The sequence below is a fragment of the Dicentrarchus labrax genome, unplaced genomic scaffold (assembly GCF_905237075.1).
Source record: "Dicentrarchus labrax unplaced genomic scaffold, dlabrax2021, whole genome shotgun sequence".
NCBI lineage: Eukaryota > Metazoa > Chordata > Actinopteri > Moronidae > Dicentrarchus > Dicentrarchus labrax.
In genome coordinates this window covers 15958463-15974281 of record NW_026136710.1, presented here as the reverse complement: position 1 = coordinate 15974281, position 15819 = coordinate 15958463, and the positions used below count along the sequence as shown (strand labels likewise).

The 15819-nt window shown below is 41.0% G+C and overlaps 1 protein-coding gene and 1 long non-coding RNA gene across 2 annotated transcripts; one reads left to right on the top strand and one right to left on the bottom strand.

The window, feature by feature from the left end:
* Positions 1–118: 118 nt before the first annotated feature.
* snx30 (sorting nexin family member 30) lies at positions 119–15671 on the bottom strand. Its single transcript, XM_051413413.1, has 9 exons — positions 15379–15671; positions 11884–12099; positions 9652–9762; positions 9376–9534; positions 8430–8619; positions 7310–7509; positions 6900–6989; positions 6290–6442; positions 119–4866 (listed from the first exon to the last, which is right to left on the bottom strand). The coding sequence occupies exons 1-9, from the start codon at positions 15499–15501 to the stop codon at positions 4789–4791; spliced, it is 1320 nt and encodes a 439-aa protein (XP_051269373.1). The 5' UTR covers positions 15502–15671; the 3' UTR covers positions 119–4788.
* On the top strand, positions 10286–11913 carry LOC127370920 (uncharacterized). The gene is made up of 3 exons (XR_007886309.1): positions 10286–10473; positions 10731–10968; positions 11839–11913. It is a non-coding gene; the product is annotated as an uncharacterized LOC127370920 (long non-coding RNA).
* Positions 15672–15819: the final 148 nt, after the last annotated feature.

Sequence of the window (15819 nt, the reverse complement as noted above, 5' to 3'; positions counted from 1 at the left end):
CAGTTTAATCAATGTTTTCCTTCATCAAAGAATAGCTTGTTTTTTGGGCATTTACATCTGGTGAAAACAAATCAAATGTTACAGAGGGGAAAAAACATCAGACCTGAGCAGACAAGTATCAATTGCATTCGTTCTTTTTATTATTGGTCCAATATATCCAAAAAACTCATTTGAGGTAAAGATAAATTGCATCAAAACGACATCAATATACAAGCTTATTTATAATTACAACAAGATGTTATTAACATCCAAATGTACAATAAAAACTCTGAACGTAAACAGTCCACACTGGGGAGGAACAGAAATAAAAAGACAGAAGCTAGATTCACACGTTCATAAGTCGTTAACCTTTCATACAGGTTTGATTGATCAGGTTTATCCTGTGCTGCAAATCAGATTTTCTCTTCAAGTGTGAATCTATGTGAAGAACACAAAAGGAAAAGATGGGAACATTTGGCTTAGAAACATTTGATTTGTACATTAAAGAAAAACAAAAATCTCCCCTGACTCTCCCTTCTTTGCAGGCTTGAACAGTCACGGCCATCATCGTCCCCGTTTGCAGACGATGCAAAACCAAGTTTCCAAACTGAGATGTAAAATATGTCTCAACCAACTCGACTATTGTTATTTTTGGCAACTGCAGAAAAAAGCAATTTTAGTTTTTTGTTTAATGTTTTCAGCAGACATTTCTGCCAGGGGGTGGAGCTATAGTGCAAAAACAAATCAGCAGGTACACAGTATAAGATGGGGATTTTACAATGGCTATCAATAATAAGAAGTAAATTAGTCAGAGAACTTGTTGGGTTTCCAATGGGCATAAAAAAATAAAAATAAATTATTTCATTCCTCATTTGGGTTTACATTGTTAGTACAAATCTCCAAAATCCCTTCTGAAATATACTATTGTAACCTTCACATACTCATTGGGAACCCAAAAATGATCTCCTGCTTCTTTTATACAAAAATAGACTTAGCTGTACCATAATTCAACTGTACATTGGGGTATATTGAATATACAGTATATTGCCATTAGAACAAAAAGTCTGAATGATCCCTTGTGCATGCTCAGATCGGTAGTTACTTAATTTACATCAAATAGCAGGAAAGTCTACAGATGCATCGATGCCTGTTTTATTATTATTATTATTTTTTTAATCACTGCCACAATTCACAGTGCCCGGCTGTAAACAACAGATAAGTACTGATCTGATACAGAAGAATAAAACCGAACTTAAAGTGAAGTCGCTTTTTATGTCCTAACTTTTTTCATGTTTGCTACATTTCCTATTCCTTACTTCGATAAGTCAATGTATTAAAATGTACTTGGGTTACAGTGAACATTAGCTACTGGTTGTTTATGTTGCAAGAAAATGTGGAAATTGCCTTGTGGTGTTACCAAGTGCTGTGATGAAATGCTTAACAGATTTTGGAATGTAAAACTTTACAGTCTGATAAAACAACCTGGTTTAAAAGGTGCCCTGTGGAGTGTTCTTGTAAACTAACAAATTGATGTTCACATTCAGTTTTTCTAACTCATCCTTGAGATATAAACAAACTGGGGACACCCTCACAAAAACACTGCTCTTTACTGCTACTAGTGGTCAAAAACACTACAGGGTAGCTTTAACCTTTCCTGAATTCCTGCTGTTGCTACTTGAACAATAGTGACTCAGCCTGTGCGGTTGGAATAAAACATTTTTAAAAATATCTTTAATTATGGAGTATGTTCATATAAGTTGTGGCAATAAACGTAAGGATGGAAAATGTGGAAAGTTAGCTAATTATAATGGAACTGTTCTTTAAAGCAGTAATTTGGAGATTAAAAAAATATGGGTCTTCTTCTAAAGTATATGTGAAAAAACAAACAATACAGAAGGTTTGTTTTGATTTCTAAACTCCTCTGACTCTGTCTCTTCATGGGGGATTTGATTTTGGTACAAATACAGTAGTTCAGCATCAGTGCATCCGTAGTACTACCTGCTGTAGCTTCTCCCTTCTCTCCATGTTGTTGGGTGCATTAAAAATGGCTAAATTAAAAAAATGAAGTTTTCTTCATGTGTCACCTCTTTTACTTCTGGTAGTAAGTAAGAAGAAACAGTAGCTGCTTCGTGTTTTTAAAGCTCAAGAGAAGAACATGAAAGACGAAAAAAAAAAAAAACTGACAAAAGTACTGAAACAAGCTTGCAAGCAGTCACTTCCTCTCATCGCTGTTTTACAGCACTCACATTTGGCTACACTGAGGATAAGCTCAGTAATGTGACAGCAGTGTGAGGGCCATTCAAAGACAATTGGACTAAAGGACATCAAAAAAACAACTAAAACAATGGAGATATTTCTGTTTTTAACAAAGCCTCTTAGAACTCAGACCTGAAATAGTCAAATCAGAACCTTATTTCTGAAAAATCCTGTCAATAAATGAAATTATGCTAAAGAAACTCTAAAGAAACTATCATTACATTTGTTGGAAAATGTTTATGAGGCTGCAACACTGGGAACATGCCACAAATGAACAGAAGTTGAAATCAGTGTCTTTATAAATGTGGTTCTGATGATGATGATGTCCCTGACTGAGTCTGCCCTGGTCATCACTGGTCGAGTTCTCGCTACTTTATGCTGAGTGTAATGAGCTAGAAGTACGGCTGAGGACGGAGGGAATAAGAATCACAGGAATTAAATTCAAATTAGCCAGGATATTTAAGGAAATAACGATAAGCTGCATCCATCCTCTGGGGTTGTAAGCCATTTTGGGAATAGAAAATCAGTCAATGAAGTGGGTACAGCAAAGCTTATTCATTGATGTATAACAGAACATTCCATATTCTTTTAAGGCAAGGTCACATCCGCAACATTTTGAGCCCAAAACAACAAAAAAAGAGGAACCAAGCGTGGCGCAAAACCGCTATTAGTTATATGTGCTAGAGTGCTACTACATCTTCTTAAAAAAAGTTTCCCATGAGTCACAGGTGAGCAGACGAGGTCATGTCGTCAAACTGAGAGGGTTCACCAGAACAAATCGGCAAATTAGTTCCACATTACTGAGTCATTTAGTCTCATACCAAATAGTTTACTTAAAACAAGTGGCTTCAGCTTTTAAAGTAAAGAGTGTGTCACTTCAGAATGTAGTTTTTGCAATGTTTGGCTCTGACCTGAAGAGTGTTCACGAAACGCTTTTGAGCACCGGTTTATCCAACTCCTCAGGTGTTTACATGGCACAGCAGAGATTTCCCAGAAGCCTCAATGTTCTTTGCTCCTCTGCTGACCAGCGGCAACAAGACGTTTAACTTATTTCAGGTCAGAGACTTACTCTTCTTAAAACAAGACACAAATGTTGTTAATGGGGTGTGATAATGCCACATTCCCAATGTCGTTTGTTTTTTTTAGAAAGCTTCTATAAATGACTGTCACTGAGGAAAAACTAAACTAACTTGACTAAAAAGCTGACACCTGATTGTTGTCATTTGTTTATAGAGAATAAATTACAGTGTGTCTTCACCTTCAATTCCAACTGTGTGCTTTTCATTGAATAAATCCGCCTGGTATGCCCTTCAGCATCCTCTACTGAGTTAAAGCTTGAAGAAGAGACATGACATCCCTACAGCATGTATAAATGGCAGTGGTAAAAACAATAAAATAAAGAAGAAAAAACATGTGATATCAAGAGAATCAAACACACTGTTAAACCACCAGTTTCAAAAGGAATGAAAACTATGAGCAGTTTAACCACCGGGTGGTGCTGCCACACTGCACTCAAAACACAACCGTATAACCAAACCTGCTGAGTGGATCTGTGCTTAGCTTCATGGTGTAAAAACACAAAATCACCTCCAACAAAAGCCACTTCCCTGATAAAGGGAACGCTTGTGTCATCACTGTTAAATGCAGCTTTGCTTCAGTTCTATTTATCTGTAAGGATCAAAAACGCAAAGTTTCCCTTTTAGATAATCATTACAGGCTTTGACTGAGCTCTGTTGCTACACCTGCTCTTTCTCCATCCATATTTTACTTTGAATACAAAGTGTCTACGAAGTGATTTTTTTTTTATCACAACAGCAGTTGCAGGGGAAAAAGGAAAACTCTAAAGTTCAGGAACTTTAGGGAAATGATTAACAGTAATGGCAAGTATAAGAAGTTATGGGGCTGAAACATGCAAAAATAACGGGTACGGTCCTTTAAATTTACAGCCAATATGATGCCCTTAAGAGATGAAAGAGAATTTAATGTTTAATAATGTTCCAGTGGAGGGGTTTTAGTGTTCCATTGTTAGAGGTTTTTACAATGGGACACAGAATAAAAGATCTTGGGGATGCTCTGAATGCTTCATACTTCATACGCCCACGCAAAAATATTATTATCTTATTGGTTTTCTGCAATACTAAAGACTTATCCTTCACTTCCGCTTGGCTCAACATGAACATGGAGAGAACAGACTGAAAACTCTCTGAGACTGTGGTTAAATAAACACAAGCAGCATTGGCAACTCACTGTTAATTGGAAATATGAAGTAGAAAAAGTCAATAAGAACGACAACAAAAGAACAAAAACAAAAGCAAAATGTCTGTACATAGTAGGCCTCTCCTCTTCACCCGCTGTCCTTGAACGCACCATTCGTTACCTCCTTCGCAGGTCAGATCTCTGAGCGAGACGACTCCCCCTCCGTACAATCGTCTCACAGGAGAACAGGGGCAGAGTCCGGCAGTTCAAATCTGCTGCCCGGGTTGGTCCTTTTCCTTGGCATGAGAGAGTGTGTCATACAGAGAACGGGGGGGGACGGGGACATGAGGAGGTGTTTCAGTTCGTCTCACTCGTTTTGTCCTCAGTCTGTTTGTCCTGGAGGAGAGTTATGAGCGACTCCCACGCTGCCTGGCACTGCAGAGGAAGAAGATGGATGAAGACGGTCGACGTAGGGGGAAAGAAAATGAGGTTGAAGGGAAAGAGGGAGATGGAGGGATACAAGAGAAATATTTTTAAAGCGATAATCTGGAGAAGACTGATGAAAATACAGTATGAATCTGGTTTTGCACATTCCTGCACAAACATTCATTTTTACATATTGTACATTTTATTTATAGTTTTTTTTTATATTTTTTATTATAAGTATTTCTATTTTATATTTCCGTTTCTTGACGTTTGCAGTACTTTTTTATTTTCTTATTTCCTCTTACTATTTGTATTGCTATGCACAAAAACACAGAGGCAAATTCCATGTGAAATCTTACTTGGCAATAAACCTGATTTTTGTTCTCACTATTGCCAGTAATGAAGAGAGGCCAGCTTTCTGTTGCCTCGCTCTGTCTGTGATCACTTACTTTGCGTTTCAAGGTCGCTAGCTCGACCCTCGGACTGGGAGAGTAATTGGAAAAGTATTGCCACCTAAGGTGTCTTTGAGCAAAGACTTTAACTCTTTATTGCTTCAGTTGATCAGACTGTTGTTGTAAACAGACAGCTGATATCAGCTCAGCTAGCGCTGCGTTGGATCTGCTCCCAAAACTCAGCTTACTGCACACACTAGATTATTTATCAGTACTGACTTAAAGCTATGTGTTAACAAGTATAAATACCTGTGGTCTGAAATAAAGTTGATTGATTGCCGATGACTAGGGCAGGGTATCAAACTCAATTGCCCCTGCAGTACTGAGTACTGAAAACATATTCCATGATCAGATATTTCTTGATGTGAATAATAATGCTTTTAATTTCATGTTAAATCAATGATGTATTTCAGAAATTTGGCTTATTGGATTAAATTAACGTTTGTACGGAAACATGTTTAAAAAAAGTAGAATTTTGGTATCTCATCTATTGTAATGGGACCAGTATCAACATTTTTCTAATATAGTATTTCAATCACCATCTTCTCCATTGACACTTTACCTAACCAGCATCTCCTTTGTCATAATTTTGTCGGCTCAGAAAAATAACCGTTGACATCTGTGCTATGGCCCACCTCTGCTCTCCCCGCTAAGCTGCCCTAATCACACTTAGAGTAATGTGAGGGCTCCAAACGCCACCTGAGGAATGGGACAGCACGTTGTGAAATCATATCTGTTCAGCTAAGTGTGAGGCTGATATTTCACACTGTTTATCTGAATGCAGTAATGAACTTTGGAAAGTGTTCAGAAAGGGCTCAAAAAGGCCCACGATGGAGCCTCTGAGCATTCGCATCTATGTGTGAATACATCCTAACAGGATACAGCGTAGAAAAACACTTAGATGGATGATCACAGGACAATTCAATCTTCCTGCAGAGATTTAAAGTCCTGCAGTGTTTCTAAGCCGTTAGCCGGCATACCTTTTCATAGTGGTTGATGTTTTTGTCGGCCATGCCCGTAAGAAGCTGCTTGAAGTCTTGTCTCTTGTTGCTCTGCCAGCGCTCCCAGTCAGCCTTCAGGTCAGCGTTGAAACACTCCACTTTGTCCTGGCACTTCTCTACCTCCACTGGCATCTACGGCGACACAGAGAGAACTATAGCTACAGGGGCCTTCAGGGGATATAATACAAGACTACAGGGTACAGGATTACAACCACGGGGGTTTAGGTGGTGCAGAAGTTTTTTGAGGGGAGGGTTGTATTAGAGAAATTTAATAAGTAGCAGAATATTTTCACCAATTCTCCCTCTTAAATCCTGAGAATCTTTCTTTGTGGAGTTAGCGTGGACAAAAGATATCCAAGTAATCATATCAGCACCAACAGCTTTTATTTTGAAGAGAAGAGAATGTAATACACATTATCTGGTTAAAACACAGGTCAAATGGTTACATTGGGGACAATTTAGGGTTAGAAAGTATTACAGTGAAATAAGTGAGCTACACTCCTGCAAATGGCAAGAGTAGACAGCAATCTGAAAGGTTCCATGTGAGAGAGGAACTTCAGGTTCAGATCAGAGGAAGGAGGAGGCTTACTGGCGTTCTGTCCTCCTGCTTGCGCAATATGGCTGCTTCAAGTCGGCCCTCATACTCCGCCTGGGTCTGGTCTCGCTTCCTCAAAACATTCTGTGATTAATCAGAAAACATCAGCCGTTTTGTATCGCACTGTTAGTGTGACGTTAACGAATACTGTAACATTCATGCATGTGAAAAAATATTAAACGGAAAAGACATGCTGAATCAGGAGCTCGGTGAGGACAGGACATGACACATGCAAAATCTCAGATGCCATTTCCTCTTCTCGGGGTCAAAGGTGACTCAGCTAAAGAAAGCTGGGTCCCAAACTACCATACAAACTATACACTAATGCTAAGCAGTTTTTTTTTTAGTATGTAGCATATTCACACCGGAAAACAGAGAGAAAATGAAGTATACTCAAACCAGACCTTCATGGACTCTATGTAGAGGATGTACTCTCGAAGTACTGGCAGGAAGTCCTGGCTCATGTTCTCACTCTGCTCATCAAGCGCTCCGCAGCACGTCGTCACACAGCCGGCCACGCCCTCCAGGGGGCGCTGCAGCTCATCCTCAGAGGCTGCCCAGTTGGAGTATACAGTGCCATACTCGCGCAGCTCTGTCAGGTACTCTAGTGGGGGAAAAATAAAAAATAAAAAAGGGGGGGGGGTTAGACAGACAATTGCGGTATTTTTCATACTTCTTCTTAATGAGCGGTGGATATTTTGTATCTAGTATCTAGTTTGAGCTGCTAATACTCTGGAACTACACAAGACAGGCAATACAGAAGGATCACCATATTCAACTACAAAATCTATATTTGTAAATTACACATGAGAGAGGGTGAAGGCTCAATCCCAGGCTGCTAAGTCAAGCATGCATGGCATTTGCTTTTTTACATTCTCTGTCAGCTCATAGGCCTTCATGATCTACAATTCTCTGAATGTTCATCGTATCTCCTCCGATATGGAAACAAGCACCTTTCTAAAGCCCAGAACAGATGGTGACAACTACCATTTCACACAGCAGATCGGCAGGTATTTACAGGATCACTAGTCATGCATGAGCGAGGCATGCGCTTATCAACCATGCACCCTTCAAGGCCCAAAGGTCTGTGGGTTTCTTTCCAAACCAAACACAACAGCACTGAGTGGGTCAATACAGCAGATAAATCCGGCTAAAGACTGAACCATTTCATGACATAAGCTAACCACAACCACACTGAAGCATATGAAGATAGATTCCAGTAAGCAGGTCTACTGAGAGAGGAAGTAGAGTATGAGGACTACTACTTGAGGCTGTGTTGCAAGCAGCACACACACCACAAAATGTTGCTTCCTGGTGCCATTTTTGGAAGTAAATGGCCTCAGCTCAAACTGAATTCCCTTTAATACCATTTTCAATGTAATAATTTTCTCATTTGTTAAGTATTTTAAGCCTCTCTTTCTTGTCCAATTACAAGAAATCAATACACTGGTTTATAACCATTAGTGAGCCCACTGGGTCCTCTATAACATGACTCAACATGACTTTATAACTTCAGTCTAATACCCGACTGCTCTTTGAGGATCCTCTGAGCGATGCGGTCGATGGTTCCCAGTTTCTGGGTGAAGGTGTCCAGGTATTCTCCCATGGCGCAGAACTCCGCTGGCCGCGCCCGAAGCTTGTAGCCTCCGGCCACGTGCTTCACGGACTCGCCCACCTTGGTCAGCAGGGCCAGACCCTGACGCTTGTTCAGGTCCTGGAGACACACAGTGACAACGGGCACATGGTGTTGAGAAATTACCTTGTTTATATGGTTAAATATTTAATCCTAAGTAATAATGTAATCCACTGATGTTAAAAATGTACGTGCTGAAAGTGTCACCTGCCCTCAGCTACTTCTGTTGTTTTATCACCTGTAGTGTTTCATCACACAACACGCATTTTTCGATTCGATACTGTTCTATTATGCTTATGCCCTACTTTCTTTCTTTAACTTCCTTCTGAGTCTAATTATTTTACTGCTGCAACAACCTAATTTCCCCACAGGGATCAATAAAGTCTTGTCTTGTGTCTGGGGTACTTAGAGACAAAATTTGTGACTGATGGCAGCTGGAGAAAACACACACACACACACACACACACACACACACACACACACACACACACACACACACACACACACACACACACACACACACACACACACACACACACACACACACACACACACGTAAGGAAGCAAAAGCCCAGTATTTTGTAGTAGTGTAGTTTACTGAAAGAGCTGCTGAAGAGCACCGTTTTCTGTTTGCTTTAAAAACATACTGCATGAAATGGATTGCATGCAAGCATGTGACATGAAAAGCACCCACTGTCCACCACAGTTTATAACCCTCAGACAGAGAGAGAGCGAGCCTGAATTTGTCTGTGTGTTGGCCATGGTGAGCAATGAGGACATCAATTCTAATAAAAGGACAAAAATGTCCCTGAACTTCCCACTGCTGGGTTGTCTTACCTTGGCAGAAAGGAAAGCGTTTAGATGTGGGTTGAAGGACAGGACGGGGTGGTCGGCAACTCGCTTCAGGAACTTGTCCAGAGCTTTCATCCTGGTCTCCACAAACTCCTCCGAAAAACGATCGACCACGCCCTTCATCACGAACTTCTCTGGCAAGGGCTGGAGACGGAGAGAGATAGGGAGGAGGAAGAAGCAGAGTAGAGTGTAAATTAAGCTTTTCTCCAAAAAAAAAAGCAGGATGGTACGAAGGTTTGTGTCATGGCTCGTTCGACCTACAGGGATGAGGTGGGTCGGCTGGCTGTCCTCCAACTTGGTCCTCAGCCAGTCAAAGTCCTGGTAGCGCCGTCGCACGCAGTACTCCGGCAGGTCAAACTCTATCCGCGTTGTCTGAAGAAAAACACACACACACACACACACACACACATTTGCTGTGTTACCTAGTAGGATACAGTATTTAAAAACCCACTAAACTAAACATGAAATTACAGTTCATAAACGTTCATACATACTAGTAGAATTCATATGTGTACATTAGACTGGAGGGTTGCCATATCTCTGATTTAGGATTACTTCTTATCGACCTTGAAATATAGCTGACAATACACACACCCAAACACACACTATCTCTCTCTGATAATACGGTGTTAAGAGATGCGCCCCCCACATGCTCTCAATTAACACTTTCATATTGGGCTGTGATATTTGTCTAGGGCCTCTGAGCTGAAGCACATAGCAACTGTCGCCATGACGCCACCCAACGGCTCCTGGCAGCGTCACGCCCCCCCCAAATCTGTTTCTATCATTACACGATGGAAAGGCAGCCAAAGATACGATTCTCTGCTGGAGGTCGGAACAAATTAAGTTCTGTCAGGCAAGAGCGGTGGCTGTTTACCAGCAGAGAGATTTGAAGGTTGGAACTGAGAATCCACCTGATAAACACGATTCAGTGACTACATCTCTGGAATATACGTGTTTCATGGGAAAGTTGACATGTGTTTTCCTAACCTAATCTGTTCCATCGCGCCTATGTGGTCTTGTGATACCAGACGATGGGGGATCTCAGCACCTACCAACAGTCTGGAGATTTCTAAATGCAAAGTAAGTGGTTGATCGGCTGCTAACAAACTCCCCTTACTTCTGACTACCGCCTGAAACAATGCTCTCCCCCCATTCTCCTCTGTAGTGAAACAAACTGAATCACCTTGTAACACAGAGAGAACTGAAAATGTAACATTATATAGTATGACACTGTTTACAAACACACAGCTTCTGCATGTCAGCACCACGTCTTTGCCCTAAAGACTATTGGTTGGTTCTGCAATGCATTTTCTAACTCTCTCCTTGTTTCCACCCAGTTTTAGCAACAAAAGCCAGAAGAAAGTCCTCAGTCTCTGTTGAGTGAGGCGTTTAGAGACTGGCTTGTTAGTCTACCCCTAGGATACATTCTCTGCATTGGGATGTCTGTGGTTCCAAACTGCTGCTGCTATTACTTTTGTTTTCTGTAGGTGGCAAAGGTTGGCACTGTGCAGAACTGGTCTGACAATGCCTGAACCCCGCCCCCCCCCCTTGTAGAGAATCTGCAGCCTGCTTAATGTGAGTGAGTTTGTGAGTTACAAGCCATACTATAAGGTGGTTTACCCGTAAAAATGTCAGAATTTAGGATACTCCTATTTTATGACTATGTTTTATGCTCTTGAAGGTGTCCTGTGGAGTTTTATTGTAGACAAACTTAGATCCAGTGTTTCTCCCCAAAACGCATTGTGTGTGTTCCTAACAAATGTGCTGAGTAAATTTCCTTCATGATAAAAGATTTCCTCACTGATATTTAGAAGAATTTGAAACCTTCATTGTTTACACCCATGTTTGCTAGTCTGCCTTTGTTGGCGCACTGCTATGTTTCTTGGCGTGTTACCGCCACAAACTGTCAGTGGAATAGCGTGAACAATCGTGCATCACGTACATGTGCATCTTAATGTGCTTAAGATACAAACAAAACAGGGAGCCACTCGTTAAAGCATTGCTCCATAGCGCTAGTGATCAAAAGCTCCACAGGGGACCTTATTTACATCTTCTATTCTGGTAGTTTTGCATGTTTTATCCCAATAAATACTATTTGTGTGTAATAAAATTAAGTAAAAAGCTGCAGTGCAACCAGACATGGATGTTGAGGAACATATGATATAAAAATTGAAGTTTCTTACATCAGAAAACATTGTTTCAGCCAGCAATTAGCAGAAACTTGCCTGAACACATCACAAAGGAGTGTTTTTAAAATAATAATGAAATGCAACAAAACATAACAAGTAATACGAGGATTGAATGTTCACTATAACGGATTATCTCCAAGTAGTGCAGGTTTAGCAGTAACTGTAAGTATACATGATTGGTAGGTGGGTTAAAACATGCTAAACAACCACAATAATGCCATTAGATACAAGTGTAATAAAGCCCTACTGTTCAAAGAAAACCAGGTGGACAGTGTTACCATGACACCAGCCAATAGCAGACCTTGGTGGAGACTCTGTAGGTGATGTAGGTCTCCATGGTGGAGACATGCTTCTTTGGGTCGTCAACTGTGACAAAAAGGTCGCGGGTTTCTGTGGAGGCGTAGAGGTCCCGGACGTCTGCTTCCAGGTCGTCGTCCAGCTGCAGCCTGTTGAACAGCGAGGATGCGGAGGCGGGACTCGACGTGTCGACTGGCGTGCCGTTGGTCAGCCCGGCTTCCTGCGTGGACAGAGACAGAGAACGATGGCATCAAATTCAGACGCTGCAATGGGGAAACGCGTCAAACAAAGAAGTGATAGATTGATGCTCGTGGTGATGCAGTTGTTTCTGTCAATGGGGCTCTTGTTGAGGCCGCTGCTACGTACACACCCCACATCATCTGACACTTGTCTTTCTAATTGAATGATAGAGGAAAGAGAAATGGAGCATTTGTGGACACTTCCTTAATATGAAAAAAATCCAACTGCAGGGAAACTTTGGCTAGTTATACCATATGCAGGTTGACAAAAGAATACATTTTATTTTATTATAAGAAAAAAAATTATATTATAAGAAAACACTGGGGGGTTTTTGTGCCATGAACAGATGATGACTATTACTTTATAAAGTGTCCTTAATGGCATCCTCCCACTTTCTGGATCTATAAGTATCTGGATTATTTTCAAGCTGATGCAAAACTATTTATTCACTGGTATTCACAAATGACATCCTTCCACAGGTACGTTGGTGTAAAATACATGCTCGCTCTAGCACTTTCAGTTTATCAGTAGAGACAACAAATGTCCCCTGTATGTTCCATCCAAACACAGCAAGAGAGTCTCTCTACAAAAAGGCAAATAACAGGACAAAAGCGGAGGCTGCGGAAAGTGTCTCCTCAAATGAAGAGTCCAATCTGTTTATTTTGGACCTGTTATTATTAGACTAAAGAGAATTACATGGATCTTTTTGTGCAAGAGGGCTGCATCACCAGAAGTGTTGTGAAAATAAAACTAACCAACCAAATCAAAAAAAAACATCATGCCTCACATGAGGAAGGAACTACTTTCTTCCTGAAACACGTTAAGGTGTGTGTGGGAAAAACAGAGAAGCTAATGTTCAACCTAAATCACTTTTTTTCTGCCACACACACACTTTGCACAAATTGCCTGAAGTGAGCGTGTGTGTGTGAAGTCTCAATTCAATCAGTCAAAAAAGTGCTACCCCCACACACAGACTTTGCAACTCCATACATTGACCACACACACTTTTTCCTCACACCTCTCTCTCTCTCTGCTACTGTACACACACACACACACACACACACACACACACACACACACACACACACACACACACACACACACACACACACACACACACACACACACACACACACACACACACACACAGCAACGCTGCAGACATTTTAAGTGCTCTTTTTTTACACTGTGGTGCTAACCTGCACTGGTAATCACAGTTCAGATAATTGCATTGCATTGCATCATTACACCGCTGTGAATGAACAACCAGGCCACCGCAACGCAGACACGCTCAGGCAGACAGCGAGGAAGAATCTGGAGATATTACACTGGGAACCAGATCTGTTTTTAATACAGCTGAGTTGGGAGAGGTATGGATGTAATAATCAATATTGTGACACAGGAATGGACCTAATGTGGAGTTGTGCTTAGTGTAATACTGTGATAGAGCTTAAATGTTTGCATTTGTTCTTCATATTTGACAGGGTGAAAAATATTCAAGCCGTTGGTCATCTAATAACAAAAACAATAGTTGTGTTCAAGTGTCCCAGTAAGTCATGACAATGTGACGGTGACCCAGCATGCACAACAGGGCTTCTCAATCCGCACCGGGATCCTGGAACAGAAGCAGCAGTATGGAACTCAGCCATTATTTATTTTGCCATTTACACCTGTGTGTTTCCTACTGTGACAAGTTCAAATATCTCCTGTGAAAGAATTATTAAATGACACCAACCTCTACTTAAGGATATGATTGAATTTAGTTGCAAACACTAAAAAGCATACCCAAAACACATATACCTATGTTACTGATACTGTGGGACCGAGTCAAAAATGTCACAATTAGTCATGAACTGCAAATTCCAGCTCTTCAAAAATGTCTGTGTAACTGCTGTGAAGAAACTAAGACTGTACGCTCTGGAGGAACAAAAGTAATTTTAAAAAATAACTTCAGAGCATTATACTCATGGAAGATATAAAAAAATAGATACATATTTTAAATATTTTATTCGATTTATTTTCATTTTAATAAGAAGAAATGTTTATAAATGATAAATGTGCAACTGGATCTGGATTTCCATTAAAAAATCCCAAGGTTAGAGACAATCATGGGATACACTGTACGTGAAGTATACTACCTCATTAAACAATAGAAAAAATAAATAAATAAATAAATCTACACATGGATCCTGATCCACGCTGAAAACAAGTCACTTATTCTCTGGCACAAGATTTTCATTAGAGTCTATTGAAATGTGTTGACAGACGTTCCCAGGACCAGAACCATTACTGAACCTCCTTAGTGGTGGGTGTAAACAGGAGAACTCTTACAGGCATTACATTAATTAATTTGATTTGTGTGGAGGGTTTGTTTTTATTTTGCCTCCGGGTATTCCTGGATGAAATAAAAATGGAAACGGACAGTACATTACCATGCAGAGTAACCCTTGTTGCAAGGAGGCATCATAGCATCTCCTGTTGGCAATAATTAACTGCAACACCAAAGTGGTTGCTAAGCCTGTTACTCCTCAATAAAACAGCAGGAAGAATAAAAAGCTTTGGGATTTGTTTGCTTGGTCCATCGTTGTTTACACAGCACACCAAGGCAGTAATGATGTCATGTCCCCAGTTAGAAAGTGGAATGAGCGTAATCTGTTTTCTAACCAAAATGTGTGTATAATATCAATGGTGTACACACATTTCTCATACTGTAGTAACCTTTGTGTGTGTGTGTGTGTGTGTGTGTGTGTGTGTGTGTGTGTGTTTATGTGTGCATTACTAAGACCATACTGTCTCTGTTTTCTTTTTTTTTCTGTTTGTTTTGAATGCTTGTATGGTTTGGTTGCTGTATTGTAATAAAAAGATAAGATTTATTACCTGCAGTTAGCTGGGGCGACTGTATGACACTGTATTTTGGTTTTAGGTTGTTGTTTTTTTTAAATCTTTCATGCACCAGAGATTAAGTGGCAAACTCAACCGCTTCAGGCTCAACACTAAACTCTAGTCATGGGCAGTGAACCTTGAATGCGAACTAAAATAATGAACATTAACCAAAAGAGGCGTTGATGAGTGTTCATGCTGATTTCTCCATTAAACTTCCTTTACTTTGCTACTTCTCACTTGATGGATTTATCCGTAAACACTGGTGCCAGCCTGAGAGCAGGTCGGTGTGTGGACTTTAGTTTGGTTAACCGTCCTCTCTACATCCCCCTCAGCTGTTTTCCAACCGGTGTCGGTACAGCCCCAGCAGACCCGTTACCTTGTCCCCACCGACGTTGACGGTGACTGAGAGCGGCTCCTCGGCGGCGGACAGCGGGTGAAGGATCTCCGCGATGGGCTTCTGCCCCGAGCTGGCCAGGCCTCTCGGAGCCCCGACACTCATCCTGCTGGAGGCGGGAAGACGTGGCCGGGTGTCGGGGGTAACGGCTGTCCGGTTCTCCGCGGCTGATACGGTGAGTGTGGACAGAGGGAGGCTTCTTTCTCCGTTCGGGGTCTCCTCAGTTGAGATGTTACACCCGCTGGTTGGTCACAACTGTCAGCTGACTTCCACTGCGCAGCTCCGGACGTTAAACTACACGAACCCGGATGTAAACATATGCGTCACGTGACAAGGAGCAGCCAATGAAACGCTAAAGATCGTCTATTGAGAGGATCGCTGAACTGCTACTGAAACTACAAACCCTGCTCGTTTTTTTAACCA

Bases quoted from the DNA above. Each gene is read 5' to 3' on its own strand.
- snx30 (XM_051413413.1), bottom strand. From the start codon at position 15,501: ATGAGTGTCGGGGCTCCGAGAGGCCTGGCCAGCTCGGGGCAGAAGCCC. The intron at 12,100-15,378 runs GTAACGGGTCTG...CTGTCCACGCAG, and splicing joins TCAACGTCGGTGGGGACAAG to GAAGCCGGGCTGACCAACGG. The intron at 9,535-9,651 runs GTAGGTCGAACG...CTCCGTCTCCAG, and splicing joins AGCCGACCCACCTCATCCCT to CCCTTGCCAGAGAAGTTCGT.